Source organism: Ostrea edulis, chromosome 2, assembly GCF_947568905.1.
Source record: "Ostrea edulis chromosome 2, xbOstEdul1.1, whole genome shotgun sequence".
NCBI classification, from domain to species: Eukaryota; Metazoa; Mollusca; class Bivalvia; order Ostreida; family Ostreidae; genus Ostrea; species Ostrea edulis.
The window spans coordinates 101,491,203-101,511,712 of NC_079165.1; the positions used below are offsets into that span (position 1 = coordinate 101,491,203).

A 20,510-nucleotide genomic window follows, 5' to 3' on the forward strand; every position below is an offset into this window, starting at 1 on the left:
TACTCTAGTAAAACATGTATATAATTTTATTAATTAAAATACAGAAGTGAACCTTCAAACTGCAATTAAAATATTTTGTGCTATATATATATACTCGTCCTAGTTTCAGGAAATAATCTCAAAAGATTCTACCTTTAGAGTAGTCCTTCTCTGCCTGATCAAACTGATCCATAGAAGCATACAGGTTTCCTCTGTTGAAGTACATGTGAGCTGTGTGTGGGCTAAGCTTAATGGCTGCTTTAAAGTCTGCAAGAGCACCCTGCGAGTCTCGCAGCATTACCTGCAAAAGAGAACAGAAATTAACTTAGATTATTGCCAACTATTCTTGTTTGAAATACATGTATGCTTGATAAGATCCTACCTTAAAAACCCAAGGATAAATTAGATGGATAAACCATGTACACCCTATATACATAATGTCATATAAAGGGGCATAACTTTTTGGAGTGACAAAACTCGAGCATGAAAAGTTTTTCACAAAGAGGGTACACCAGTCTCATTTCAGACAGTAAAAGCATATTGGGGAGAGACAATCACTGTATATATATATATAGAAGGGGAGTTAACCCTTACCTTTGTGATGGCGCGGTTCAGCAGGGCAGACTCGTCACGAAGATTGTGTTCTACAGCTTTATTGTAGTAGTTCAGAGCCTGAAACAACGGACAGCAATTGTGCCTTTTACAAACTTAATTTTTGGAATTTAAGGGTATAAATGACAGTAGATGTCGTTACATTATCATAATAGAAGGACAAATTAGCTAACCAGATGTCCCCCTACCTGTTTGAAGTGCCTGGTGTGGAAGTAGACATTTGCTGCATTAAAGTATGCCAGGGAGTAGGTGGGGTCCATCCTGATGGCATTCTGGTAGTCCTTCATGGCATTTACTCGGTCTTTCATGAACTGTAAACACAATCTCGAGTGACATTGTACGTATGGATTATTGTGACAATTCTAAACCATCCGTTAAAGCTAGATATGCTGTATTAAAAGTTAAAAACCAGACCAAAATTTTGACAGTATGATAAACTACAGTATAATCTGTCTAAACCGGCTATGTGTGGTTCCAAAGAAATTGGCCGGTTTACACAGAGTCCAGAGTGCAGAATGTGGACAAGAATGAGAGTTGCTTCCCTTGTATTCACTGTCTATGCATACATGTGTAATGGTTGCTAACGTTTTATTATTATCACATAAGAATTCAAAATGTAAAAATATAAATGTCAGTGTTTTATTGTTGTGTTCTTTTGAAAAGGTTGCAATTTTTATTAAACAGTTTAAAATCTGGGAATTATTTGTGCACTTTTCACTTTTCTGTTGGTAAACTGTCGATTTCTTCTACATCATCACCGTCATCAAGTGTTACATTATATACGTTAGTCAAGTTTGTGTTCGTCTAAAATTTGTCTTTCCCAGCTTTCGGCGTAAATGTATCGCTTTCAACTGTCTCAATTTGTGAAACGGAAACTGATGTAATGCTGAGTGATCGACCGGACATGGTGAGTTGTGCTAACTAACTGCATATCATCACTGTCTGACTCGCTGGAGAGCTCCGAGAATTACACGAGGGGAAACCCTGCTTTTGGAAAACATAACTGGATTGTTGATTTTGTTTCATTCAAAAATGTACCGAATTCATCGATTAATTGAACTTTGTCTTTTAATGTCAGTTCTCGTCTCTGTCGTTAGGGGGAAGGGCGCCATTACCTCGTGTGTGGTGCTGTCATAATTGAAACGTGCATGCTCCCAAAATCAGGTTTTATTTTAAACTGATTACGACTCATCGCCAGTTGCACTCTTTTACTTACCTGAGGCTCCCCTTAAAACACCCTTTGTGTACACCGCGTGTGATCGACCGAATACCGACAGGTTGTTCATCGTGGGGCGGCTGGTTTAAATACGATAATTAGAGCTAATTACAAGCAGTTGGGACCTCTTGTACCCCAAATACAGGGACCGTGTAAGCCGGTCGATATACAGAATACGCAGTATCCGGAGTACAGGGAATTATTAATAAAGGATTTGTTAAAGAAATGTTGGGGACTATATTTTGTAGCCGGAATTGACAGAGCGCCGAAGTACTCAGAGGCCGGTTTGGACAAATTATACTGTATATAAAATGGTAATTTCTGACAAATTTGACAAATTATTAATTGGTATTAATGAAGTACTGGTCTATTCAATGCAAGAGGAAAACTGATTTTCCAATGCATACTTTATATGAAGGATTGATGTCTATGGTGCTTTCAAGTTGCCACAATTGTTGCCTTTCTAAATTAATTCAACTTTTGACGTCACATGATCATGAATATACATATATGTATTTCTAAATCGAGCATTAATACAATTAACCCATAAATTAAATAAATAGATAGGAAATTAGCTGATTAATTTTTAATCCAATTTAGTTAAATTGTACAATTCCCATATTAAAAAGGTATATCTTAAAAACCTTGATAAAAAAAACCCATGTACATTTATTCTTACAGTGATATCCAATTCACATGCCACATAGAGCTCTATGAAAAGGTGAAGATTACGAACAGTGATCAATCTCATAACTGAATAAACTCATCTCTATGTAAGGTAGTAACAGCAAATGGAATTCCTTGTAAATTTCAAACACCAGTAATGAGTATGAACAGGTCACTAGAGAGAATTGGTTAGAGGTTATCAGTGTTTCTGTGTCGTATCTTTGTGAGTTTTACCTGATTGATAACTCCTCTGTTGGTCAGCAGCTCGGCAGTAGGGGCCACTTTAATGGACTCACAAATGTCCTGGAAGGCTGCAAATGTGTTGCTCATCTGCAGGTTAACAATGGAACGGCCCTCCAAGGCAGGCTTGAATCCTGTTGTGAGATTGAAATGTGTTAATTATGCTAATATTGTGCTAAAATGCACATTGAAAAGAAAATACTAAAGAAACTAAAAGAAATCCAAGATCTACAGGACAGTTTTATACCTCAATATGATAATTCTATACAATACATTATCTGATTGGTCTAAACAGTCACAGGCAAGCGAGAATAAAACTTCATACATAGCAATGCGCAATAGGAATTTGTTTGGTGGGTTTCTGCGGAGTTGATAAGTTTCTGATTTTAGTTGATACAAAGACCACGAAAGAGATCAGCATTCAGGGAGAAAGGAAACATAAGAAATGGTTATTGTATCCCATTATTTCGTTGCTTGTTGTTCTAGCACGTTGACGGTACTACTGTTACGGCAAGCTCAGTTATATGTACATGCCCGAATTCAGGATTTCTTCAATTTCAACTGCATTTTTGTAGTCTTACTTTATTTTAGATTAATAAATGATTCATTGCAAGAATGGGAGATACGAAGATCTATTTACCCAGAAAGAATCATATTCCTAGAGGGTAATTTGATTTTTCTTTGGTTTTCTCTGAGATAACCCTTTGAAGCTCCAATGTGTTAATTTCCCTACTTATTACATCAGCATGTAAGTTTCTCACTAGCATGCAAATCAGCAACTTGTCATGACATCAGTGGGCAGAGACTATGGAAATTATCATGAAATGTCATGTGTATTTCAATTTCTATTAGGCAGTATTTCAATATGTTGATTTCATATGTTTATTTCTATTTTGAATATAAACATAAGGAATCACTATCTAGTTTGTTGGGTATGAGAGGTGATTAACCACACTGGAAAACCTGATAATCGATGTATAACGGCTTCATCGTTATGCAGTTTTTCACATTTTCCACTGTAGTTAATCACCTCTCATACTCAATAAACCAGACAGTAAACTGTCATGCAATAAATGTATTTTATCATATTCATTACAATTTCAGTGAAATAAAGTACCGTAATGTTCAATGGTGTTACTAGTTAGGTGATCTAACCAAAGAGTTATTCAGGGCAATATACGAAATGTGGTATTATTACTACGATATAAAATCTAAATCTATTTGAAAATCATACAAGAACTCTTCATATTGAGGAGATGAAAAAATATTTAGCGTAAATGTTAGAAACACCACGTATAACCTTAAGAGTTGTTCTACTTTATCATATGTAGTTTAGTTCATTTTCTAACTTCTTGGTTTAATACCACAAAAGCTTTGAAAAGCAAACACCCCAAAATTTGGGCTTTTATAACACTAAATGCCTTTGTATGTAGTTGTGTGAGTAAATTTTCTTTTAAAAGATTTTGTCACTCCTTTGCAATAAAACAAATACTTACTGGGATTGATCTCAATGGCAGCTGTAAACTGTTTCCATGCATGCATAAATTTTCCAGACACTTGTAAAGTATATGCCAGGTTGACACGGGAGGGTAGGTGCAGTGGATTCTGCATCAGAGCTCGTTCATAATCACGTCTAAATGGTGAATATGTTTGTCATCAGTGTATATTTAATTGAAATATCAAGTAGAGTTTCTAGCAAGAGTTAAGTTAAAAACAGCATTACCTAGCATAAATTATGCCTCTCTGCGAACCATAATCCATATACACATTTCCGCGAGCAATGATTCCATCCAAAAAGAATGGATTCCTCTCCAGACAGGAAGTAAACACACTTACTGCCTCCTTCAGCCGATCCATCCTGACAGAACAAAAAACAACAGAGTTTAAAATTCATACAAAGTCCAAACATTTTACCACCCTGGTATTTCATGTTTTAATGCACATATAATCTCAGAATGTTGTGTCCTTAATACTTGTGACAACAGAATGTTGTGTCCTTATTACTTGTGACAACAGAATGTTGTGTCCTTATTACTTGTGATAACAGAATGTCATGTCCTTATTACTTGTGATAACAGAATGTCATGTCCTTATTACTTGTGATAACAGAATGTCCTTATTACTTGTGATAACAGAATGTACTTATTACTTGTGATAACAGAATGTCATGTCCTTATTACTTGTGATAACAGAATGTTGTGTCCTTATTACTTGTGATAACAGAATGTCATGTCCTTATTACTTGTGATAACAGAATGTCCTTATTACTTGTGATAACATAATGTCCTTATTACTTGTGATAACAGAATGTCATGTCCTTATTACTTGTGATAACAGAATGTCCTTATTACTTGTGATAACAGAATGTACTTATTACTTGTGATAACAGAATGTCATGTCCTTATTACTTGTGATAACAGAGTGTACTTATTACTTGTGATAACAGAATGTCCTTATTACTTGTGATAACAGAGTGTACTTATTACTTGTGATAACAGAATGTCCTTATTACTTGTGATAACAGAGTGTCCTTATTACTTGTGATAACAGAATGTTGTGTCCTTATTACTTGTGATAACAGAATGTACTTATTACTTGTGATAACAGAATGTCCTTATTACTTGTGATAACAGAATGTCATGTCCTTATTACTTGTGATAACAGAATGTTGTGTCCTTATTACTTGTGATAACAGAATGTCCTTATTACTTGTGATAACAGAATGTCCTTATTACTTGTGATAACAGAATGTACTTATTACTTGTGATAACAGAATGTCGTGTCCTTATTACTTGTGATAACAGAATGTCCTTATTACTTGTGATAACAGAATGTCATGTCCTTATTACTTGTGATAACAGAATGTCATGTCCTTATTACTTGTGATAACAGAATGTCATGTCCTTATTACTTGTGATAACAGAATGTACTTATTACTTGTGATAACAGAATGTTGTGTCCTTATTACTTGTGATAACAGAATGTCCTTATTACTTGTGACAACAGAATGTCATGTCCTTATTACTTGTGATAACAGAATGTCATGTCCTTATTACTTGTGATAACAGAATGTCATGTCCTTATTACTTGTGATAACAGAATGTCATGTCCTTATTACTTGTGATAACAGAATGTACTTATTACTTGTGATAACAGAATGTTGTGTCCTTATTACTTGTGATAACAGAATGTCATGTCCTTATTACTTGTGATAACAGAATGTACTTATTACTTGTGATAACAGAATGTCATGTCCTTATTACTTGTGATAACAGAATGTCATGTCCTTATTACTTGTGATAACAGAATGTCCTTATTACTTGTGATAACAGAATGTCCTTATTACTTGTGACAACAGAATGTCATGTCCTTATTACTTGTGACAACAGAATGTACTTATTACTTGTGATAACAGAATGTCATGTCCTTATTACTTGTGATAACAGAATGTCATGTCCTTATTACTTGTGACAACAGAATGTACTTATTACTTGTGATAACAGAATGTCATGTCCTTATTACTTGTGACAACAGAATGTCATGTCCTTATTACTTGTGACAACAGAATGTCATGTCCTTATTACTTGTGATAACAGAATGTCATGTCCTTATTACTTGTGATAACAGAATGTACTTATTACTTGTGATAACAGAATGTCCTTATTACTTGTGACAACAGAATGTCATGTCCTTATTACTTGTGACAACAGAATGTCATGTCCTTATTACTTGTGACAACAGAATGTACTTATTACTTGTGATAACAGAATGTTGTGTCCTTATTACTTGTGATAACAGAATGTCATGTACTTATTACTTGTGACAACAGAATGTCATGTCCTTATTACTTGTGATAACAGAATGTCCTTATTACTTGTGATAACAGAATGTCATGTCCTTATTACTTGTGATAACAGAATGTACTTATTACTTGTGATAACAGAATGTCGTGTCCTTATTACTTGTGATAACAGAATGTACTTATTACTTGTGATAACAGAATGTCGTGTCCTTATTACTTGTGATAACAGAATGTCCTTATTACTTGTGATAACAGAATGTCGTGTCCTTATTACTTGTGATAACAGAATGTCATGTACTTATTACTTGTGATAACAGAATGTTGTGTCCTTATTACTTGTGATAACAGAATGTCGTGTCCTTATTACTTGTGATAACAGAATGTCGTGTCCTTATTACTTGTGATAACAGAATGTACTTATTACTTGTGACAACAGAATGTCCTTATTACTTGTGATAACAGAATGTCCTTATTACTTGTGATAACAGAATGTCCTTATTACTTGTGATAACAGAATGTCGTGTCCTTATTACTTGTGATAACAGAATGTACTTATTACTTGTGATAACAGAATGTCATGTCCTTATTACTTGTGATAACAGAGTGTACTTATTACTTGTGATAACAGAATGTCATGTCCTTATTACTTGTGATAACAGAGTGTACTTATTACTTGTGATAACAGAATGTCATGTCCTTATTACTTGTGATAACAGAGTGTACTTATTACTTGTGATAACAGAATGTCATGTCCTTATTACTTGTGATAACAGAATGTCATGTACTTATTACTTGTGATAACAGAGTCCCAGTGTGTGGAGAATCCTGTAGTTTTGTGGATCAAGTTTGGCAGCCATCTTAAAGTCATACAAAGCATTGGTATAATCCTTCTGAGAGAAGTAAAGTAACCCTCTGTTGATCAAGACCTGCAACACAAAATAAAACAACAGCTCTTACTTAAGTTATTAAACTTATATCATACAGTGATTTTGTTCAATGTTGACATGTCAGATTGTAATTCATTTTTCTAAAATTCATATCCTATTAATACTGACCTTTGTTTTCAGCCTGTCGTCATCACCCAGCAGCAGGACAATGCCATAGTCTTTCAGTGACTAACAATATATAAAGAAAAGTTAACAAAGTTATATTTTCTGCTAATCACCGGCAAAGACTTTTCTCCGTCATTATTACAAATTACGGTTGCCATTTGTGAAAATTAAATCTTTTTAGCTAATATGAACTTTCCCATGCTGTATACATACATATGCACCGTATCAGTGAATCTATACGTGTACATGTACACCATTACTAAAGAACATGTAGAAAGATCCAAACAAACAAAACACTGTCTAATAACATGCAGTCAACAGTAATACCAGTACATGTAGGACAACTACTGGTTCAATATAGATGGTTTTCCATCGAAGCGATTAAGCAAGAGTTATTTCCCATTGGCCGCCATATTGTAGGTTAACATGCCCGGATTCCTTCATTATTCAACCGAAATCAGCCTTGTTATTCTGGTCACTGAGGTGGAGATAAACTGTTTTTCTTATTAATATACATTTGTTAACGCATCTTTTACTTCATATTTCCAATATTGCAAAGATTTCCCCCCATATATCTCTGCCTTACATATTTGAAATTGGTTGCCCAAAGAGGAAAATCCACCAGTTTGACCTACAAGATGGCGGCCAAGGGGAATAACTTGGGGTCAAAATACGTCATATGAAAACCATCTATTGTAGAGTCATTTATTTTCGCATGGGAAGATTTTCATTATGTGAGAAAATTTAGCAATTTCATGTGGATTTTATTTCATAGCTGGTAAGCTCTTCTTCTTTAATACCATACTTTTATGTAAATTAGTTGACTGGTTGGTTGAGAAACATTTTAATAAAAAATGTTATTATACTTTCATGTAAAATACTCGAATCTGATTGGTCGAGAAGCATTTGAAAAAACATATTGTTACCCTCTGAGAACAGAAAGCACGCGCCCCAGGGTGATAATATCTAGCAACGAGTAACAGTACTTGACAACGGGTGATATTATAAAAAATTATCACATGCGTCAAATTTATGTGCGTACGGTTCGCCGTAGATTTGGTAATAAACGGGAATACCCGCATTGATATACGAAATATCGCATGACAGTGATTGATCAAATGTCAACAGACGCAAGTTTTTCTGCTTTCCTGTTTACATAACATTCAGTATAATAAAAGAAATATTGCATGTAGTTGAGGGTAACATTGAAATTTTCACCCCTCGAGAAACCATTGTCAACCTCGGCTATGCCTCGGTTGACAATGGTTTTCTCGGGGTGAAAATTTTCAATGTTACCCTCAACTACATGCAATATTTATATACTATCACCCTCTGAATGAAAAAAAAACCATGCACTTCAGCATGACAGAACTTAGCAACGGTCAACATTACTTGACAACAGGTGATATCATAAAGTATGTTGACTGCACGGAATTCATGCATATACAGTTCACAATCACAAACATACTATGCTTCGATTAGAGTTTGTTAACTATGATAGTTTATAACATTCAGTATAACATAATAACTATTGCAAGCAAACAAGGGAACACTGAAAATTGTCAACCTTTTGAAAAATCATTGATGACCTCTGCTTCGCGGCAGTTGACAATAGTTTTCTCTGGTTGAGAATTTCCAATGTTACCCTCACTTGTATGCAATATTTACTTATATTGTAAATCAATTTCTCTTCTTTGTGGAGGATTAAAATCTTGGATTTGTCCGTACCATGAAAACAATGAACGAACCCCCCCACAAAGGCTGACAATTTTACTACACTATATACACACACCATGTGGACAAATATATCTAAACACAATTCATACCTTATGGTAGTTTTTCTTCTCTTGGTAAGAGACAGCTCGGTTAAAGAATGCGAGGTCACATGTACTGTCTATCCCAATAGCAATGTCAAGGTCACGAATGGCAAGGTCATATGCCTTGATGTGATACTTTAGTGCTCCTCTGTCAATGTTACACATTTAGGAATTACAAATATGCTAGTTACTCCCATTAGAAAAGATCACTTTACAATTTCTTTCTTTCTTCCAGTTCTAAAATTATCTCTACAGCAACAAGATGCAAGAAACTTGCATACAATATTGAGGTTGACTGAGCTACCTGTATAAGTAGGCACGGACACTGCGAGACTGAAGCTTGGTTGCCTCATTACAGTTCAGAATGGCCTTGGTGTAGTTTTTCTTCATTCCATAATAGCATGCTCTGCTGAGGTAAGCCTAAATTAAGATAAACACCACAATCATTCATCTACTTCATCTCAAATAAAGGGAGCTAACTCCACAATCATTCATTTACTTCATCTCAAATAAAGGAAGCCTATTTTAAAAGCATTCATTTCAAATAAAGGGAGCTGACTCCACAATCATTCATCTATTTCATCTCAAATAAAGGAAGCCTATTCTAAAAGCATTCATCTCAAATAAAGGGAGCTAACTCCACAATCATTCATCTACTTCATCTCAAATAAAGGAAGCCAACTCCACAATCATTCATCTACTTCATCTCAAATAAAGGAAGCCTATTCTAAAAGCATTCATCTCAAATAAAGGGAGCTAACTCCACAACCATTCATCTACTTCATCTCAAATAAAGGAAGCCAACTCTAATACAAAAGGACTGCTCTCAGGTTGACTTTACCTGGAATATTTTGGGGTTGATAGCCAAAGCTCGATTGAAATCTTGGATTCCTTCTCGACTCAAGCCTCGACTGCTCAGCTTCATCTTGGCTACACCTCTCTGGTACAATGCCTGAAAGAAAAACCAAAACTTCTTAATTTCTTAAATCTATGAATCATAAGCATAGAAATAAAGACAAATTTCTTAAACCTTAACCCATGTTACACAATATATAAGGATGGAATTTCTTTTCAACACAGGATACGCTTATGACTCCTTTCAATGAAATTTTTAAAAGTGTATCACAGAAGCTTCTTGATATCTGTGGAGGTCTGACCTGAGCATAGTTGGGGTTGATCTTGACTGCTGAGGTAAAGGCGTCTTTAGCATCATGGTAACTCTTCAGTTCAATGTGGCACATCCCAATCAGGAAATGACACTCTGAGGCTTCTACTGGCCAAGGTTCTCGTCGCCAAGGTTTCTAAAGAGTTATAAAAGTCTTTAGCTTCATTAAATTCACTCAAGTGTGTGTTCGTTTTCTCAATTGTCCTATGAATATGTATAAAATAGACATTTTTGTATGAAATAAGATATTTCATAATCCTCAAAGTTTATTACGATGTATTTTGTTTTTGATAGTCTTTAACAGACTTGCTGGATCCATATATTTACAGTTGCAAATGTTTTCTCTTTTAAAAAAATTTACTCTAAAAATTCAATTCTCATTGAAAAGCCATATAACATGATATGGGATCATGATAAAACAACGAGATTGGATACATAATTGGGTGATGTGAATCAATAACATTTTCTTAGCTTCAAATAAAAAATACCCATCTTAAATATGAGATATTGTTTCCATCATAGCCTAAAAAGTAAATACAAATAACAAGGTATGAATTCTATAACTTCATTATGATGTGAAATTCAGTTGGCATGAGATCAAGTGACCAACCACTTCTCAATTCCTTATTAAATACCAAATCATCTGCACTTTCAATTTAATCATAACCAAACTTTATTCAACAACCATCAGTACTAATTTCCACTTTTCGGAACTGTAAAGTTTTATGATATGCCCACCCTGCATCAACAAGCTGCAACCTTCATGCAATAATCAAACATCACACTGTACACTACACCAAGGTCATCTCAATGATAAAAAAAAATACAGCTTGTACTTGGTAAGAGATGTGGCTTAAATCATGTACACAAGCTAAACAAATGAACACAAAAACAAACGTATACATATACAAATGAACTGTCACCAAAAAAGTCCAGGTTAAAGCCAAAAATACAAGGGCAACAAATTCTTAATGTCACTTTCAAATTTCAAAAAAAAATAACACAGTGATTTTGAAAGAAAAGGAATATTTGGTTAAAAAATATTACTTCAATATTCCATCAATCACAATAAGAATATATCACATTATTATTTGTTGCCATTAATGGTAATGGTTTTACCAAAATGAAAACAAAAACCAGGGTTAATGCTATCAAGGAGAGAAATGACATGAATGTTACTGAGGTATTATATGATTATGTTTAATACTGACAAGTGCAAAACATAGGACTTGTATAAATGTTTAATACCAGTAAATATAAATCTTTTATAGTGAAATATAGGACCTGTATGAATGTGTAACAGGAAGGGAGAAAATGCAATAGACCAGACCAGGATTCGAACCCGGGCCCCCTGAATCTCTAGTCAGGTGCTCTAGCCACCAGTGATCAAACCCGACTGACTGCTACATTCCTCCCTCCTTAACTGTCTTCACACCTGAAGACATCAACCCAGGGTCTTTCTTCCCTGGCAGGCATTTTCACCTGTCAGTTCCAGGGGCTGGTCTACGGCACCAAATGTAGTATATGTGTATATATATATAAGAGAGGAGAAAATCTGTGGCTGGACCGGGAATCGAACCCGGGACCCCTGTATTACTGGTCAGGTGCTCTAACCACTGATAACCAGGCTGATATCCACGATTTGTATAGCCCTAACTACTACAAATGTTTAATACCAATGAGTATGTTTCTTTTAGTTTGAAACATAGGTTATGTATATATGATTAATACTGATAAGTACTGTTAATTTTTTTTATACCATTATACAATAATGTACAGTGTAATTGTTTCAAAGCATTAGTTAGCATACATGTCAAAATTAAAAATAAAATATTGATTGACTAATCTAGATACATATATATATGGTCAATATTGGAATGTTGATTAATCAAAAGCGATGATACATATATAGCCTTAAATGAACTACAGACTGGCTCAAAGTTTCAACATGATACACCTTTATCTGGTCTTACCCCATAGCTATCTTGCTGGTTAAGAAAAACATTCACATAGTTACAGGCACATAAAGATAAAAACTGTCCAAACCAATACCTTGCCCCATGTTACCATTATTAACATTAACTGGCATTTGATGTTAATAAAATTAAATTATCAAAACACTCAGAGATGTTCAGTATCTCTACAAGGTTACTAACATTTAACTGACAAAACATTAAAAACATATATTAATTACTGATGCAAAAATATCCACTCCAATAATTCAGAAAGACTTTAATAAACAAAAGCAACTATTTCAAAAACTTACGTAGAGTTGTAAGGCTCTGTCAAAACTTGTGATGGCATCCTTAAACTCTTTGGCCTTCATCTGAGTCTTACCAAGGAGCATAAACAGCGGGGGAACTGGTTTCACTCGAGTGGCCGCCATTAGAGCCTCTATCGCCTGTAAAATAGATAAATAACTAAACTGTGTCTGTGAAAGTCTATGTCTGTAAGCATGGCAATACTCAATTTGGCAAATTTGACCTTGATGAATAGCCTTGACTTATTTTAGTCCTCTATCTTTCAAAATGACCTTTCATTTCACAAAGTGTGAAGTCTCTGTATCATATGAATAAAAAATTATGACAAAATTAAATGTTGTGAACAGACAAAGATAAAGAGATATCAAAACAACATCTACTCTGATCTCTGATATTGGGAGAATAAAAGACAAGCGTTCTCTCTCTCTCTCTCTCTCTCTCTCTCTCTCTCTCTCTCTCTCTCTCTCTCTCTTAATGTAACAATACCAGATCCACAGGGGGCTAAATACAAATTTGCAATATGATGTCCTTCTCATGCAGTTGTTGAGATCCCTGAATGTTTTAAATAGACACCACAAATTTTCTAATAATTTGAATTTTGGTTATTTCAAACATCTTTTAATTCGAGCTTCCTGTTATATACAACATATGGAATAACTGCATTCAATACTGCTAACTCTGTCCCTATAAATATCATACAACATTTCTGTGAAGTATCTTGCACCTCAAACCCACCTTGTCATAATTTTTCAGGAAAGACTGGACCACAGCTTGTTGTGTGGGCATCTCTCCCAGTGAGGCATTAGAACCGATCTCTGAGGCATGCCTGTATGAAAATCAAAAGTAGGAGCATCATCAGCCAGTTCTATCTAGGAATTTCTGGAGGGGAAAGGGTCAATTTTCAGACCCTGGTGATCAATGGCAGACACAACAAACTCTTATCATTTCACAGCAAGACTTCCTTAAAAGCAGGTAACAAAACACATGGTGTAGGTCATTCTGAGCAGTCTGGTATTTACATGAATGAAATAAAGTGGGAATGATTTAATAAAACATGGAGGTGGAGTCTGTGATTTTCTTAGTATTTGAATGAATTGAGGAAGTGTACACAAATAAATGACTTACAGAGGAGAATTAGATTTCTTCACATTTACTTTGAATAATAGGTATAGACTGAACACACATGTACAGAATGTATAGGTATATCACAAAGGTATATCAAATAGGTATATTAATTAGGTATATTAATCAGGAGAAACTTTTATTCCAGTTTATGTACATTAATGAACATCAGCAACAAGTTACAAAAATATTGTTGGGGATACATTATGAAGTATCATTCACAAACAAATGATAAATGATATATAATACACTTGAATATTTAACACACAGGGTTTGGGAAACAGAAGTGTTTTGTAGGTACCAGTAAAATGTGAAATAAACTTGAAACAAAACAAAACCAATAGAAACAAATTGAAACCAAACGGAAATGAAATTTACTGGAACAAAATAAATCAAATTGAAATTTAATCAATATGAAATGAAACTAGAACAAAACTAAACAAATCGAAATGAAATAGATTCCAAACATATAGAATAAAACTTAATTCATTGTAAATCAGGCTACTGTGAGCCTCTACTTTACTGAAATGTCCGCTCTTTGTTGTGGTCTGTCGATCTGAATCAAAATTATTTAAAAAATAAAAGGCATATTTGTATCAATCTAAATTTTGCATGCAGGGTGTCATTTCTTTTTTGATGAAAGGTCTAAAACCACCAAAATATCTTCTGAGTTTACAATAAGAAGTTCAAACATTTTATAATCATGAATTATTGGGGGGGGGGGGGGGGGGGATGTTGCATAGAAACTTGGCTTTGTATGCCATAGCACAGAACTTTGCCTCCCCAGCCTCCATCTGTGTTAAACTACGACCCTTTTTTAATTTGGCACAATCCCAACCAATGACTTATTTTATTCCAGGAAAGTGTCTTTTTAAGATCAATCAGTGATGGGCATGTAATGTGCTCAATGCACACCTAATTGCCAATTCTTATTCTAAACTCTTATGTCATACTAATTTTCATCTTTAAGTTTTCATTTCATCTATCAATTTATTCGGTTTCGATTTCATTTAGTTTTGATAAATTTTGTTTGGTTTGGTTTCAATTTTGTTTGATTTTGGTAAATTTGATTTGGTTTGATTTCGATTCAAATCTTACAGGTGTACGTGTTTTGTTAGTATACGACTGTCAAAATCCCTATACTCTCAACAAGCTTCAAATCACCCATGGCAAAGAGAAGAGAGACTGGAAAAAAGAAATCATTCCAGGATGCTTGAAACATTTGATGCCTTTTTATTTTTTATCTTCATCTACTTAGTATAATTTTTCTGCTTTATATATGAAATATATCTGAATAGTCTTCGATCAGAGAGAGTAATACTACATTATTTCCCTATACATTGACTCCTATGATAAGGGAAATACATTCCTTTCATTATTATCTACATAATTTCAAGAAGATCATTCCCTCTTGAATAAAAATAATGTTATTACCTAATTAACTTAAAATTGATGAAAATGTTTTTTTTAAATCAAAGTCCATTGACAAACATGTAAAGTTCATTTTATAAAAAAAGTACACAATGCTTCAAGCGTCTTCACGACTTAATTCAAGCAGATTATGTTTTCTTGTCAATGTTCAATATTCAAATCATAAAATATACACAATGCTTTAAGCGTCTTCACGACTTAGTTTAAGCAGATTCTGCCGTTTTGTCAATATCCAGATTAAAAAAACACTGCTTTAAGCTTGAGTTACAGAGTATCTGAAATAGTGACACAGATAATAAGATTTAGAGGTGAAGAGGTAACAGGTGCTCCCATACCGTGCCACCTTCTGGGTATTGGCCTGCCTGCCTAGTTCAAACATCCTGGTCAAAATAGTCATATATTGTCACTAAACTGAAGCTAATTTACTTTATACAAGTATTTTTAAACCTAAGTATGTACAACATTTTAACATACAATGTAATGTTACATGTACCTCATGATTATGAAAAACAAGTGACCCTTGGACCACATTGCTCACCTGAACAGCTGCATGTATTTCAATTTCACATTAAATCTTAGTTATGACCTTCATCTAACTCTTGGGTTCATGGTGTGAACAAACTTCGACCTACATTGCTTGAGCATGCTTGTATATTGAACTGACATATTCTTCCATTGTGGTCCTTGAGATGAAGATTTTTAAAGAATTCACTTATATACCCTTGTAAAACTTTATACCCATTTTGTGACCCCACTCAAATCCAATGGATTGTGGTGAATACAAACTTAAATCTACACTATATGAGAGTGCTTAGATATTAATTTGACATTTGGTACCCTTGGTCATTGAGAAGATTCTTTCTAACAATTGTCTATCGTTTTATATATCTCCATGTAAAACTTTTTGACCCCAATTGTGATCCCTCTTAAGGCCCAGGGGTCATGTTGTGAAAAAATTGAATCTACACTAAATGAGGATGCTAGCATATTTATATCACAAAATGTCATATTGTACTCTTCTCGAGAAAAAGATTATCCAAGGATTTTGCTGATGCAACATTTTGAACCCCAACTAATATATGGCCTTGCCCTGGCCTCAAGAACCATTGTTTTACTTGAATCTCCATTATGTGAGGAAGCTTTCACACACAAGTTTTGATTTTCTAAATTAGTGGGTCTTTGAGAGGAAACATTTTCAACAAACAACCCTATTTTCAGAATTCCTTAATTATGCAGCACTAGTATCTCCCCTTGACAGGGGGCATGGTCCTTCATTTGAATAAACTGGAATACTTCTTTACCTATCATGATGCTTCGTTGCAAGTTTAGTTGAAATTGAAGCAATGGTTCTTGAAAAGAAGTAAAAAATGTAAAAGGTCAACAGAAAGATGACTGACAAACTTTGATCAGAGATCATCTGAGCTTTCAACTCGAGTGAGCTGAACCTACAGAACAGTTTACAGTATGAAATACAGAAATGCACTTTAAATAAATGTTCTTTTCAGATGATTATTCAGTAAGAGTCTTTTCTTTATAAGGATCTCGTCACACCAGCAATTATTCGAACTGTTTTACATCAAACTCTCTACCTACTTTGCTAGAAAATGAACAGACATAATTTATACTAGAAAATATTCTTTCCCAGACTGCTAAATCCGTCTTTTCTTACCTGACACAGAAAGCTGCCATTTCTAGATTTCCAAGCTCAAGAACCAGTTGTCCCTGAAAGCAATAGTTCTCATGAGGCATGCTCTATATATAGATTAGAAAAATACACCTGACCACACAAAAATGCATCAAAACTCAGAGATATAGCTATAATTTACCCTGTACATATAGTAATGGTGGACATCTGGGCGGAGATGGATAGCCCTTGTGAAATCTTTCAATGCAGACCTCAACTACAATTTTTAGAAACACCAGTGATATGTAATTTTAATATTCTCTACTTTCAAACTGACTTTCATTCCAATGATTAAAAAGTACTGGTTTTGTTATGTTATAAAGTTATTCACTTCATGTATCTTGTGGTATGCTTCCCCTCGGCAGACATATGCCCTCACATAAGTAGGATCCACTTTGATACCAGCTGTAAATTTCTTGATGGCTCTAAATACAGTATATCAAAGATAAATACAAAGAAACGATACAAGTACCAGTATATGAAGTCAATACAGTGTAATTTAGTGAATGTACCTGGTAAATCAAAGTTTTCAGATCGTCTTTTTTAACTTAAAAAAAAAATATTTATCATACAAAACACTCTGTTAATAGCAACACATCATAAAGTGATTTCCCAGTTTGAATACTGAGGTAAGTCTTACCTATGATAATTCTCATAGTGATTCATGTATATAAGCCCAAGGTTCACATGAGCACATGCGATGTCCTTGTTTAGTTTCAGTACACTGTCAAAATCTGGGATGGCATCTTCAAATCTACAATGTATAACAAATAATTAGAGCATTCTTTTTATCATTATGGTACATGTATATCAGGAAATTTCGACATATAGAGAAAATTCACCAAAAGTAAATAGTTAAAATTTCCATTCACCATTTATAAATGTTTGGTAAAAAATGAAAATCCTCCAAAAATGTGCCAACATTCCAAATTATTTTGAGAACAATATGATCAAATATCATTTCATATTATAGGGTTATTGAACTTATATTGGTGAATATTGGCACGAGTTGGCTGTGAAAATGCACGAGCTTGCGAGTGCATTTTGACAGCCAACGAGTGCCAATATTCACCTATATAAGTTCAATAACCCTTTTATTATATAGCTAAAGTATTTAGTTGTTAAATTATATCCCTTTTCACTCAAACTACTCCAAAATAGACGAGAATTCATCAATATTGGCAGTGTGCAATAACAGCATGCATTTCTTAACTGTTCAATATTTAACCCGTCATTAATGCATGAAGCAAACTGATTTTGTAAATGGGGACATCATAATTTATGTACAGTAAAACATTTTGCTTAAGTAAATATCAAATACCGGCTCTGTCAGATTCGGAGGACCGTCGTCTGCCATTTTGGCTTGTTTACGTCGTTACGGTAACGTCAATATTGAACGCTCATACTCGGAATGTTTCGGGCGCATACAATTTACGCAATGCAAAGTTGGCGTTCAATAAATTCTCAGGATATTGAACGCTAACATTCTCTAGATTTTACGCAGATTTTATATTAGACTATTTATTAGCTATATAATAAACCGTAATACTGACACCAAAATTATCCAATATATGGTACGCAGAATATGTAAATCTCAAAAGAAAAAGGACAAAATTAAATGCAATTTAGTTTTCAAAGACCCCAAGGATACTGAAAATCTCAGAAAATTTTCTCACACTCCAGCTCATAGAGATTCACAGCAAACTAAATACTCTCACACTCCAGCCCATTAAAGATTCACAGCAAACTAAATACTCTCACACTCCAGCCCATTAAAGATTCACAGCAAACTAAGTACTCTCACACTACAGCCCATTAAAGATTCACAGCAAACTAAGTACTCTCACACTCCAGCCCATTAAAGATTCACAGCAAACTACATCTTGACTTTTAATAAACCCAGGGTTCACAAGGGACAAGGGTTTTGTCATTAACAAGAAAAAAAATGATTTAAAATGAAGAGATGATTTGAGAAATTAACACTCTACTCATTCTAAAATCTTCAAAAGTATCTGACCAAGCATCATGGACAATTGAAACTTACAAATTTATCAAATAACAAATAAAGGGGACCCTGAATGTAAGTTCACAACAAATTGCTCACCTGTTCATAGAGTTGTAGAGGATGCCCCGATGGAGGTAGGACATGACATTTTCATCTGTGTCGTTAATTAGGAGAGAGACGCTGTAATCGTGTAGCGCCTGCTTAGGATGAGCCCTATCCAGAATAGAAATAACCCACCATACTACACTACTCATCTTTCCATACATTTATAAAATCACTGAACTATTTCATTGCTATTTCAACACAAGTATGATTTACACTGTCAATGGCTCACACTGACTGAATTTAAAAAAGGAACTGAGAATAAGAACAAAAGCACAACATGAAGAGTATCCTTGCGTAATACATATGGCATAGCACCATTTCTTGTAACTTTGTTGCATGGGAACGGAGTCTCACTTTCTCAGTATACAGGCTCTGTAGAAGAATGCCTGCCAACTTTTGGGGTCCAGGTGAATTGCTGCAGAGAGATCTTCCACTGCTGCGTTCCACTGGTTCTGTTCCGATAAGGCGCGACCTCGATACATACGAGCCATGGAATTCAGAGGGTCAACTTTCAGAAGGTCAGTGAAGTCTTGAATGGCAGTATTCCAATTTCTATTCCATATGAGACATAAAACAATATTTTGATTTAGTAGAAATAAATAGTACATTTGCAATCATGACCATAATGCAAAGATTGATACATCTATGTACAGTACAGTGAAAACTGCCTAATCTGACACCTGTGCAATCTGTTTTACTGGGCATCCAAACCCTTATTTTCATTCTCAATTTCATATTTTCATTGTTTTTTTTACACTGTTTATTTTGACACACTGTGTATTCCAACAACAAAAATTGTCTCTCAGTGCATGTCAGATAAGACAGGTTTCCTGTACACATGTCAGATTAGACAGGTTTCACTGTACATATGGCAAATTAGACAGGTTTCACTGTACATATGTCAGATTAGACAGGTTTCACTGTACATATGTCAGATTACAGAGGTTTCACTGTACACAATTTTTTGATGTAGCATTTGATCTTTTATAGATATACCTTTGTTTGAAATAGTACATGGCATGTTTTAAAATGGCATCAGTTCTGGTGGGAAGAATCTTCTTACACATCATGAAGTCATCCAAAGCTAGAGGCATCTTGTCAGTCTACAAATATCCCAGTGTAAATTATAACAGGTTTATAAATATCCTAATGTGAATTATAACAGATCTACAAATATCCCAGTGTAAATTAAAACAGATCTACAAATATCCCAATGTAAATTATAACAAATCTATAAATATTCCAATGTGAATTAAAGTGGATCTACAAATATCCCAAAGTAAATTAAAACAGATCTACAAATATCCCAATGTAAATTATAACAAATCTATAAATATTCCAATGTGAATTAAA

The 20,510-nt window shown here is 34.3% G+C and overlaps 1 protein-coding gene across 8 annotated transcripts in view; it reads right to left on the reverse strand.

Moving 5' to 3' along the window:
• Positions 1-20,510, reverse strand: part of LOC125682590 (uncharacterized) — a 43,803-nt gene that overhangs the window by 509 nt on the left and 22,784 nt on the right. For 4 of the 8 annotated variants that reach the window (XM_056155771.1, XM_056155765.1, XM_056155770.1 and 1 more), the window contains 23 exons: positions 20,154-20,260; positions 19,512-19,709; positions 19,152-19,265; positions 17,688-17,801; positions 17,379-17,472; positions 17,190-17,264; positions 17,033-17,085; positions 15,699-15,743; positions 13,546-13,636; positions 12,816-12,950; positions 12,523-12,537; positions 10,542-10,685; positions 10,226-10,336; positions 9,689-9,804; positions 9,394-9,532; positions 7,571-7,630; positions 7,308-7,441; positions 4,437-4,571; positions 4,210-4,346; positions 2,708-2,847; positions 780-902; positions 574-651; positions 133-280 (listed from right to left, as the gene is read on the reverse strand). In XM_056155771.1, the coding sequence (XP_056011746.1) occupies positions 133-280; positions 574-651; positions 780-902; positions 2,708-2,847; positions 4,210-4,346; positions 4,437-4,571; positions 7,308-7,441; positions 7,571-7,630; positions 9,394-9,532; positions 9,689-9,804; positions 10,226-10,336; positions 10,542-10,685; positions 12,523-12,537; positions 12,816-12,950; positions 13,546-13,636; positions 15,699-15,743; positions 17,033-17,085; positions 17,190-17,264; positions 17,379-17,472; positions 17,688-17,801; positions 19,152-19,265; positions 19,512-19,709; positions 20,154-20,260 (2,506 nt within the window). The remainder of the gene's footprint in view (positions 1-132; positions 281-573; positions 652-779; positions 903-2,707; positions 2,848-4,209; positions 4,347-4,436; positions 4,572-7,307; positions 7,442-7,570; positions 7,631-9,393; positions 9,533-9,688; positions 9,805-10,225; positions 10,337-10,541; positions 10,686-12,522; positions 12,538-12,815; positions 12,951-13,545; positions 13,637-15,698; positions 15,744-17,032; positions 17,086-17,189; positions 17,265-17,378; positions 17,473-17,687; positions 17,802-19,151; positions 19,266-19,511; positions 19,710-20,153; positions 20,261-20,510) is intronic. The other 4 variants (XM_056155769.1, XM_056155768.1, XM_056155767.1 and 1 more) reach the window with 3 other exon arrangements.